Source organism: Rhinatrema bivittatum, chromosome 1 (assembly GCF_901001135.1).
Source record: "Rhinatrema bivittatum chromosome 1, aRhiBiv1.1, whole genome shotgun sequence".
Taxonomy (NCBI): domain Eukaryota; kingdom Metazoa; phylum Chordata; class Amphibia; order Gymnophiona; family Rhinatrematidae; genus Rhinatrema; species Rhinatrema bivittatum.
The window spans coordinates 206,777,030-206,789,044 of NC_042615.1; the positions used below are offsets into that span (position 1 = coordinate 206,777,030).

Sequence of the window (12,015 nt, forward strand, 5' to 3'; positions counted from 1 at the left end):
AGGAAGCACTATTTGGCACAAGTATTAAGAAGGGCACTGGCAGTAAATTTAAGAGGCTGAGAACAGACTCAGCATACCCTGGCTTACAAGTGAGGTTCATTCCTGTCAAAGTCTGACAAAATTAACCATTTGGAGATATTACCTGAATGCCTCAGCAAGAACAGGCCTGATTTTTTTTTAAAGAAGCATGAAACTGAGAATTCTGAAAAGTGGCTAATCTTAACTTAGGAAGACTATAAAATTATTCGCCAGTATTGGCAAGGGTGAATTCATAAATACTTTGGAAGAAAAGAATCAATTCAGCAAACAAAATGTATAACACAAATCATAGCCTTACCTGCAAGCATTAATGTAATCTTTTCTGTGTTCCAGAAGAAAATCTTTTAATTTCCCGATGTTGGCAATCTAAATGAAAGCAAACAATATTAAACAGATGTATCACAACCAATAATTTTTCCTTTTGAGCCTTATAGAAATATACAAGGAAGAACCCTTATCATCTGACTTGTTTCAAATTATTTTAGTTTTCCTTACTTTTTGTATATTCATAAATAAAACCAAAACATGAATCCTTTTTCAGTATTTGGGACAGAATCGAAGCATGAATTGTGTTGCACTGTTGCTGCTGCCTTCCATCACCTCCTAATCTCCCAAACCAATCTGACCCTGAGTACTGCCAAAAAGAAGGTGGGGCCATACACCTTCATGCAGTCACCTGGGGCTTATTCTACCATCCTGACTGGAATCTATAGTGCAATCATAACAGCAATATACTGGTGGAGGAGCAGGAAGCCTAGCACATGCCTGTGCTTTAACTGGCCACTTGACTGCTGCTGAACACTCTCACTCAGGCTCTAGGATGCAGCCCCTCTACAAGGCTCAAGTCAGTTTCAAGTCTAAACAGGTGAGCTTGCATGAAATTTTGAAGGCTACGCCAAATTCTCACTGGGCTACATGTTTAGCAAAATGCCTACCTATTTCTCACTAACATCCGTTTTGGCATTAAAACAGTACAAATGCTATCATCTGAGCAAGGAGCAATTTTAACCCAGACAATGGGCGATGGTAAGCTGGGGGTAGAAATAAAATATTTGCACTTCTTGACACCGTAACCATCGCGCAAGCCTGTAACTGTACTAGCCTCTGTCACCATGCTATAGTTCCAGTATGAATAGGCCATACAGTAACACCTTTCACAAAAATCAAGAGGTGTGAGCTACTGAGTTACTGACAACTTCAGCTCACACTGGTTTCCAAGATTTACTAGCCTTGGTATATTTTATCCATACAGGATTCCAATGTGCTTTATAATGTATTGCTACAGAAACATTCACAGACCCTGCTGAGAGATGAACAAACCAGCAGAATGGATCGGCAGTTACTACCATGGGAAACTTTCTGGGCAGACTGGATGGACCATTTGGTCTTTTTCTCAGTCAATTCTATATTACTATGTTATATTACTTGTATAAGGATTATAACAACTTCCAAAATAATAAAGGGATTGGAACAATGCTGTCATTGTCATCCAGTTAATACTAAAGGGATTTTATGTTCAATTTTTATGGGCCTTTCCCCTCAGGATGTGCACACAGATAATTAAATGTTACACTTTTTGAAAAATGAACTACAATAAAATGCAAAAATACGAAAGGTCAAACCAATGATTTAACAGTAGTGCTACATGCTGCCATAAGAGATCAGGGCTTGAATCCTGGGCCTGGTTTTAGCATCTTCAGGCAACCAGAGCTGTGGATGCTGCAGGGAGGGTACAGGGAAAAAAGTTCCAGCCTTTGAACATCAGCAACAACTAGTGGACAGATTCAGGGTGAAACTGAGGTTCAGGAGTTCAGGTTAACTAATAAAAACAAAACAAAACAAAAAAAACAAACAAAAAAAAAAAAAATATATATATATATATATACATACATATACATACATACACACACACACATACCATATCAGGTTAAAGAGTTGCTTACCTGTAACAGGTGTTCTCAGAGGACAGCAGGATGTTAGTCCTCACATATGGGTGACATCATCAGATGAAGCCCCGATGTGGAAAACTTATGTCAAACGTTTCTAGAACAAACCAGTTTCTAGAAACTTTGACTAGGCACACTGAGCATGCCAAGCATGCCCAATACCACGCATCCATGTGGGGGTCCCTTTCCAATCTTGTATCATAGAATAATTAAAATAAAAAATAGGAGAAACCCAACTCCACAGGTTTCGTGAGTACCAACATCCTCTTGTCCTCTGAGAACACCTGTTAAAGTTAAGCAACTTGCTTTCTCAGAGGACAATCAGGATGGCAATCCTCACACATGGGTGAATCTCTAACTACAGGCTGCTCCCCAACACAAAAGGGGACCAACAGACACCCAAACAGCTGCCAACGGACACAACAACAACGTTGCTGTTAACAGAGGGGGAAAACAGCCTGAACCCAAACAACGGTCCCTAGGCAGGGAGAGTTGGGTTCCAGATCTCAATCAGGTACCAAAGGACAGACTGGCCGAACCTATTGTCACGTTGGCCATCCCTATCCAGACAATAGTGAGATGTGAATGTGTGAAGAGAACGCCACATCGCAGCCTTGCAGTTCTCCATGGAAACTGCTCGTAGGTGGGCCATAGACGCTGCCATGAATCTGACATATCCTCCAAGATGCAGTCCCGCCTGGGCATAACAGAAGGAGATGCAATCTGCTAGCCAACTGGATAGTGTCTGTTTGGCAACGGCAACACCCAACCTATTCCTATCAAAAGAAATAAAAAGTTGGATGGAGTGTCTATGAGCTTCTGTCTGTTCCAAGCAGAAGGCTAAGGCTTGCTTGCAGTTCAAACTGTGCAGTGCTTGCTCATCTTGGTGCAAATGGGGCCTGGGAAAGAATGTTGGTAGCATGATGGGTAAGATTGATGTCTGTCACCACCTTAGGCAGGAACAAAGGGTACATGTGTAAGACCACCCTGTCATTATAAAACTGAGTATAAGGTGGATAAGTCACTAAGGCCTAGAGCTCGCTCACCCTGCGTGCTGAGGTGACCGCCACAAAACATATGACCTTCTAGGTAGGTACTTCAGGTCACAGATTTGTAAGGGCTCTAAAGGAGCTTTCATCAGCTGAACTGCACCACACTGAGGTCCCAAGACACAGTGGCCTTAGGGGAGGCTTCAATTGAAGCAGGCTTCACATGAATCGTAAAACTATAGGTTGTATAGAGATGGGTGTACCATCTACACCTTGGTGGTATGCACCAATTGCACAGAGATGAACTCTATGGATTTGGTCTTTAAACCAGCTTCCGATAGGTGTAGAAGGTAATCAAGTAGTTTTTGTGTAGGGCAAGTGAACGGATCTAGTGCCTTCTGCTCACACCACACAGAAAACCTCCTCCACTTCAGTCCACAGAACTTTCTAGTGGAAGGCTTTCTAGAAGCCACTAGGACCTGAGACACATCCTCTGAAAGATCAGGTGGCTAGAGGATTAAACTCTCAACATCTAAGCTGTGAGCAACAGGGCCTGGGGGTTGAGATGCTGCAGCCTGCCTTGATCTTGCGTGATGTGATCTGGGAAGTCCCCAGACTGATTTGTCTCCGGATGGACAACTCCCGTAGGATTGGAAACCAGACTTGTCTCATCTAATGAAAGGCTATGAAGATCATAGTCCCCCTGTCCTCGTGAACCTTCAAGAGTCTTCACCACTAAGGATGACACAAAATCTTGCAGAGTAGTTTAATCTCAAGTGGATTGTGATAAATTGCAAGAGGACCTTGTGAGACAGGAAGATTGTGCTTCTAAATGGCAGATGTAATTTAAGATGGACAAGTGCAAGGTGATGCATATAGGGTTATTTTTGCTGTAATTACACAATGTTAGGTTCTATCTTAGGAGTCAGCACCCATAAAAGATCTATGTATCATAGTGGATAATACATTGAAATAGGCGGCTTAGTGTGCTGTGGAAGTTAAAAAAAGCAAACAATGTTAGGAATTATTAGGAAGGGAATGGCAAAATGGTGGATGTCATAATGCCTCTGATTCGTTCCATGGTGAGACCGCATCTTGAATACTGTGTGCAATTCTGATCGACGCATCTCAAAAATGATATACTTGCACTGGAGAAAGTTCAGGAAGGGTGACCAAAATGATAAGGGCCATGGAATGGCTCCCCTAAGAGAAAAGGCTAAAAAGGTTAGGGCTGTTCAGTTTGGAGAAGAGACAACTGAGGGAGATATGATAGAGGTCTAAAAAATCATGAAATAACTTGAACAGGTTAATGTAAACCAGTTATTTACGCTCTCAGATACTAGGACTAGGGGGCACTCCATGAAGTTCGCAAGTAGCTCATTTAAAACAAATTGAGAACATTTCTTTCACTCAGCACATAGAAAGCTCTGGAACTCATTGCCAGAGGATGTGGATAAGTTCCTAGAGGAAAAATTCATAAACTGCTATTAATCAATAAGGAATAGTAGTTGGAGATTATTTAATGTTTGGGTACTTGCCAGGTACTTATGACTTGGATTGACCACTGTTGGAAACAGGATGCTGGGTTTGATGGACCTTTGGTCTGATCCAGTATGCCATGTCTTATGTTCTTATGTAAGGGAATTGGAGGATATGCGTTTAGAAGACCCTTGCCTCAATGATGGGCAAAAGCGTCTGATGACGGTTTACTTTATGACCTATACAGGAAGCAGAACCAAGGCACCTTCCTGTTGCAAGGGGACACAAACAGATCTACGTGGGAGCTCCTCCAGAGGATCTAAAAACTCGACTCAACCAATCCACTACTACATTCTCTGGCCTGGCCAGGTAAATGGCCCTGAGCATCATCCTGTAGGACAGAGCCCATGACCAGATCTGGACTGGTCATGGGCTCATACAGAAGGTATGATCCCGTACCTCCCTACTTGTTGACATACCATACGGCAACTAGGTTGTCGGTCTGGATCAGGACAACTTTGTTGGATTTCTGATTTCTGAAAGACCATAGAGTGTAGCTGATCACCTGACACTCCAGGAAGTTGATTTGACAAGAGCGTTCCTGAGCGGACCAAAGACCCTGAGTGCTGAGCCCATCTACATGAGCTCCTCATCCCAAGGTGGATGCATCTGTGCTTAGGACAATTAGGGTTGGGTGCCTCGAAACGAGATCCCCCGTTCCAGATTTGAAAGAACCCACCATTAGGGCAATGAGTCCCGGAGAGACAGAGTAAATCGGTTGCAGTCCTGGAGGCTCTAAGTGGCCTGGTGCCACTGCAACCTCAGGGTCCATTGGGCTCTGCGCACTTGAAAGCGTGCCAAGGGAGTGACATGGACAGTTGCAGCCATATGGTCATCAAGGTGACAGCTCTCCGGCAAGACAGGAAGGCCTTGTCCTGAGCCGTGTCTAGCAGGGCTCCTATGAAGTCCAATTGAAGTGACAGGCTGAGATGGGACTTTGGATAGTTGAGAACGAACCCTAGTGACTCCAACACCCGGATGGTCAAGCACATGGACTAGACAGTCCCTGCCCAAGATGTGCTCTTGACCAGCCAATCATCCAGATAAGGGAAAACATGCACTCAAAGCCTGCTGAAGTGCACCATCACCAAAGCCAGGCATTTTGTGAAGTCCTCTGGGGCTGACGCTAGCCCAAAGTGCTGTTTTTCACCACAAATCGGAGATACTTCCTGTGATCTTGATGCGAGAGTATGCATTCTTTAGATCAAGGGAGCATAGCCAGTCCCCTTTTTGTAAAAGGGGGAATCAAGGTGCCAAGAGAAACCATCTTGAACTTTTCTTTATTTAGAAACTTGTTAAAGGCCCTCAGGTTTAGGACAGGGCAAACTCCTCCTGTTCTGTTTGGAATCAGGAAAGTATCTGGAGTAGAATCCCCACCCTCTTTGCCCTGGTGGTATGAGATCCACTGCCCTGGCTGTTAAGAGGGAGGAGAGCTTCACTAGTAGTACCTCCTGATGCACTATCGGCCCCAAAAACTAGCACAGATAACAATTTGGTGGGACACCCAATAGATTCAATTAGTACCCTTGACAGACGATAGGAAGAACCCACTGGTCTGAGATTATACTGGACCACTGGGCTACAAACAACCGCAGCCTGCCCCTTACTGGAGGGTCCACTGTCCCGGGTTCAGGCGACTGACCTATACTCACACTACAATGCAGCAAAACCCCATTCCCTGGAGTTGACTGTGGAGCTGGCTCTTGGGCTTAGGGGCTCTCTGCTGCCTGGGACGGACATGGTGTGGACAGGATCGAAGGGGGTGGAGGATAGTACTTCCTTTGGTGAAAGAAAACTTCCTGGGCACCTGTCTCACTGGCCTCCTAGAAGGGGGAGAGGGGAGAGCTGTTGGAGGGTTTAATGGTGGTCCCAAAGTTCAACCACTGTGTCTCTTACCCCATCTCCGAAGAGATTCTCCCCTGTACACGTCACGTTAGCGAGTCATTCCTGTACCTCTGGTCGGAGATTCGAGGCTCGCAGCCATGCCATTCTACAAGCGCTGATTCCCGCTGCAGAGTCTCTCGATGCCATCTCAAAAACATCATAGATCGCTCGAACCTCGTATTTTTCCGTATTCCAGACCCTTATGCACCAGTGACATAAGGGTGTCCTGCTGCTATTGAGGTAGCTGCTTGGCCACCCCTCCTGCACCTGCTTCCAGAGATCTCCTGCAAGTACTGGCTCATGTAGAGCTGGCAGGCAGCAAAGCAGGCAATGAGCATGTCGCCTTCAAGCACCTTCCTCCCAAGAGCCTCCATCACTATATGATCCTTCCCCGGGGTGCCAAGGAATGAGTTCAAAAGAGCTGAATCGGATTAGACAACCATCGACTGGTGGGACAACTGATGCTTATCGATTCCGGTAGCCTTCTTTGCGAGGTAAACCCTGTCCACTTTCTTAACAATGAAAGGCAATGTGAGGGGGTGTTCCCATATCCTCAGCAGCAGCTCCTTAAGGATCTTGTGCACTGGGACCGCCACAATCTCCTTAGGAGGCTCCATGAACTGGAGGATCTCAAGCATTTTGTGCCTGGCATCCTCCTCCATTAACTGAAATGGGATGATTTCCACCATCACTTTCACAAACCCTGCAAAGGTCACGTCCTCAGGCGGAGACTTCCTTTGCTCCTCTGGAGGAGAAGAGTCTGATAGGAGACCCTCGGAGTCTTTAGAGGAATACTCTGGAGCATCATCCCCTCCAGGGACATAGGGTTCCTCATCCTCACTGTAAGCAATAGGGGATAGGTCCCTAGGTGCTCAGCCTCAGTGGAGCATCCTTCTCAGAGGAACTAGCGACGGCCACCATATTAGTAGGGGGAGGCCTCAGTGCCCCGCCAGGTACTGATGCTGTCCTGGGAACAAACACCAGCCGAGTCGGTAATGCACTAATGAGCACATTGAACTTCTCCAGAAGTGGTACAAGGGCAGGTGGCACTGGGTCCGGTGTTGATGGTACCACAGGACCGAAGCCCTGCAGTGCCCATTCCACTGCTAGTAGGACTCTGTGCTTCAGCTTCTCCTCAAACATTGCCGATGCCAACACCTACTGGGAAGAAGGAAGGGTGGTCAGAACTCTTCAGACCCACAAGGTGGATCAGTGACTGGCATCCAGACTGGTGGAGACCACCACAGACCCCCAGTACCGATGGAGGATTAGCATTCCTCACTAAGGGGTCATCACAGCATGAGCTGGTGCATCTCCATGTCCCTTGATGATCGGCCCAGGCTTTCCCTGATGTTGAGGCCGATGATAGGAACCCAAACGTCCTCAACCTGGAGGAGATCAACATTGGTAGGTCTCCGGCACCCCTATCAGCGAAAAGGATCAATGGAACAGATGGTCCCGCAGGTCGATGGCTCAGTGTCCATCAGTGCAGCTCCTTGGTCCTTTGATGCTGATGGCTCAGACTTCTTTGACCCAAAAATGCTGCAGACATCCCTTTAGGGTCATCTGGGTGCATGAACAGCAACCCCGGACGTCATGCAATGCCCCCGGTAGAGGACACATATCTCATGTGAATCAGTAATGGGCATGGTCCTTGGGCACTGGGGACGTGGCCATGTCGGATGAAACAAAAGAGGGACAAACTGAAAACCAAGGCAGTGTGGTGTCGACAGCCGGCAGGCACCGATGCACCACTGCCACGGGGAATCAACAACGAAAGGAATTGCCGAAAACCCTGACTAGGAACACTATGAGCGACGTAATAGCATGGAAGAAAAAATGCAAAAAGGAAAGTTTCTCCAAGGCAAAAAAACCGCCAAAGTGAGCTCATTCACACCGCGAAGCTTACAGCTCCGTGGAAAAAGAGATTGGGGAGGGACCCCATGTAAACGTGCGGTGTAGGGCATGCTGGGCAGCTCAGTATGCTTAGTCAAAGTTCTAGAAACTTTGACATAAGTTTTCCGAATCAGGGCTCCATCTGATGATGTCACCCATGTGTGAGGACTACCATCCTGCTTGTCCTCAGAGAAACACAACGGACAATAGATTTCTTGCTTAGCTTTCAAGAGCTAAAACTCTCTTCTTGAAATCAGAATTTGAATTAGGTTCGGAAGAGCACTTGGTCTGTGACCTTGGTCAGGGATTGTTATTGCAACAGACAGCCCCGACCAGAATTCGAGAGTTTTTATTAAAAAAAGGAGAAAAGGCCCAGGTGCTTGCAAACAAAGGCTCATGGCTCTATGGCTCCAGAAGAAGCTGGTTTCCATTGAATTAGATGCCAAAATGTGCGAGAGGAACTTTCAGACCAAAAAATAAAAATAAACCTATCAGTAATATATTTTACCCACTAGATGGCAACATAGGTTTAAATGCTGTGCCAGCATCTCTGTATCTATATTTTATGTGAAATAAAGGTCAATAAAAAAGTTAAAGGTCAATCCTTTCCACTGGACCAACTTAATACATATCTGACCAGCCTGAATTGTCAATAGGCACAGTAGGCCTGTGCCTAGGGCAGCAAAATTTTAGAGGCAATATGCAGGATGAAGATTTATAATTTTCCACCTATGGGACTCACACCCAGCAGAGAACAACCTTCTGCTAAAGAAGCATGCAGTAAACAGGAGATGAAGGGGATGAGACTGGAGAAGACATAGCATAGCAAAGAGATACTCTGCTCCCTAATCCAGTCCTTCCCCTCTAGTTATTCAGGGACAGAAAGGAAGGAGATGAGCCTTGTGCAGGCAAAAAACAAGAGTGGATCACTTTGAGGCAATTAGGAGGAGCTAAGTGGGGATTCATTTGGGAGTGAGGGGACAGTGTTTGTCTGAGAAAGAGAAGCGACTGTGCTGCACATGTGTTTGTGTATGCCAGATTGAGTGGGAGATTAGAGAAGATGCAAGGGGGAGCAGGAAAGAGCACATTAGGGGCACCTGCCTTCTCTCCCCTTCTTCCTCTATGCAATTCGGATCCTCTCTCTCGATCTCAGATTCTATTGCCCAGATCCTGGAACCTCTCCTTCTTTTCTTCAGATCCTGATATTCATCCTCCACCCTTTCTTAACACCAGATCCTCCATCCTTCTCCTCTTCCTTAATCTATCTCATCTACAGTCCTCACTCCCTCTCCTCCCCCAAATTCCCAGTCCTCACAGTGATCCAACATCCCTCCTCTCCCCACCCCATTCCTGTTTCACCTCCCTCTTTCCCATCTTCTTGTACTGATACTTGAGAATCCTTTTCCTTACCCAATTAAAAAAAAAATGCAGACATAAGCAAGGCTGGAAATCTACTTTAAGTTTTATAAAGAAAAATAAAACAAAAGATGGAAACTTTGTCAACATACTTCAGAATGTTCTCATTTTTGCCACCAAATCCACCCCTGAGCTGCTGTGCCTTTGACCTTCTGCTCTCTGAACGCTGACTTTACGGGGGAGGGGGGAGGCAGGAAAGACCTAATGCCTGGGATGGAAAAATCCTAAAACAGTCACCATTTCTGACTAGCTTTTCAGAGCTATGCTCATTTCTTCTCAGGTCAAATGAAGAGAATGTTGTCGTCAATACCTAGTCAAGGATATATGAAGTTAGTCCAAAAGAAGATATCACCTAAAACTTTCCTACCAACAGCAGTCGCACTGTATTTTCTGAAAAATAGTACTAGCAATTATCTTGCTCGTTGATGTAAAACTGTACGCATATGTACCATTTTTCAGTTACATAAAAATTAAGGAAAAATCTGTTTATTCCAAGTGCTTTTAATGTTAAGGATGATACTCGGATATTGAACACCAAGATATTAGCATAATGTGGATTAGCAGTGGGAAACAAATGTGCACATCAATTTTCTCTCTTTTACACCCTCTATTGCTCCCTTGCACTCCCCACACCACGAATACATTTACACACTCACATTCTCTTCTTCCTCTCTCCAGGAATGACCCCAGCACTCTTCCCTCTATTCCCAACAGAGGCATACCAAAGATCTCCAGCAATTGGGGGCCAATGCATTTATGCTGCCTCCCTCACACCCCTCACCCACATCCTTCTTGTAGTAATACGTAAGGTTACAGTAAATCACATTAATATAACCCCCCACCCCCCCAAAAAAAAAAAAAAGAAATGAACTGACAGACTGCTGTGAACAGCCTGTGGGATGAAAGCTTCCCTGCACTCACAGTGATGGGACTGGCGAGGAGAAAAGGGGATCACTTGTACTATTAGGTGAAAGCAGACTTCACCATAGAAGTCTCTGGTTGTTCACCCTGAAAGAGTCCATATTAAAAAAAAACAAAACAAAAACCAAAACAAAACACCCTCCAGCAAAACATGGAAAATCCTACTCAGCTCTTGGTGCCCCAGAGGTTGGGAGGGAGGACTGAATTTTGAAAAGAAAAGGCTGGAGAAAAGGTAATGAAATAAATGAGAAAAGAAATCCACCAAGTTCAGCTTACCTGAGGGATAACACATTAAACTGGTTACCACTAGGCAGAACTAGATACATCACAATGTTGTACCAATAAATCACTTAACAGTACTCAGACAAGATGGATTTTATTTTTTTTCCAGTACATCAGCTAAAACAGAAGTAGTGATTTTATTTTTCTAAAAACAAGGAATGCTCAGTCTTATGCAGTATATGATTAAACTAATAAGGATTATACCATGGCCCACGTAAACCATAACCAATAAAATCATGTTTTGGGTTTCTTTTAACACAATACCAAACTTCCAGATGACAACCACAAAGTAACATCTACAGAATCCCCAATGTGCTACACCGTCATAACTCCCAGGGAAAAATAGGTTTGTTTGAAAGTCTCCTGCACCACTAGCAACTTCTCGCTTACATAGAAACATAGAAATGACGGCAGAAGAAGACCAAACGGCTCATCAAGTCTGCCCAGCAAGCTACGCACTTTATCCATTTTTTTTCCCTTTTTCTCTCTCCCACCTGTTACTATTGGCTTCCAGTACCCTCCAGCCCTAATTCCCCTCCACCCAATTTAGAGAGCAGCTCTGTATCTGCATCCAAGTGACATCCAGCTCAATTAGGGGTAGCAACCGCTGTAACAAGCAGGCCACCCCCTTGCCCCATACTCTTACCCACCCCTGTTTTTATTTATTTATTTATTTTTTTGGAAATAGCAGCCCTCCATCCTTCCGCTCCGAGAAGGTGGAACACCAACTACTGGCCACTGGCATCCCGCTCCGTGAATGCCTCTGTGGCATTCACGGAGGAATTCAATGCTTAAGGATTCAATGTTGTATTCTGTCTCCCTTAGTGTAATCGTTGGCTGGCCATACCTATGGGAGATGCCATTAGCCGCCCTGACACCATGCCTGTCCCTTCGCGGCACGGACACCACCGCTCATATGCGTGCCCATAGGCACAGGGACACTAGGCACTCATTTCTTTAAGGCTCTGTGGTGGAAAAAGAGCCGCAGCACCATCTGATGACATTATCAGTCCTCCAGTATAAAGGCTCCAGCTACCCACTCCTCCGATGCCCTAGAACAGGTCACCTGCCTGGCTTGCATTGCGGGTTGCTATTGTTCCTGT

At 45.3% G+C, this 12,015-nt stretch overlaps 1 protein-coding gene across 1 annotated transcript in view; it reads right to left on the reverse strand.

Moving 5' to 3' along the window:
- The window catches only part of STX18 (syntaxin 18), a 380,104-nt gene that overhangs the window by 258,277 nt on the left and 109,812 nt on the right, over positions 1-12,015 (reverse strand). Inside the window, exon 2 of the mRNA XM_029591101.1 lies at positions 338-405. Within this exon, the coding sequence (XP_029446961.1) occupies positions 338-405 (68 nt within the window). The remainder of the gene's footprint in view (positions 1-337; positions 406-12,015) is intronic.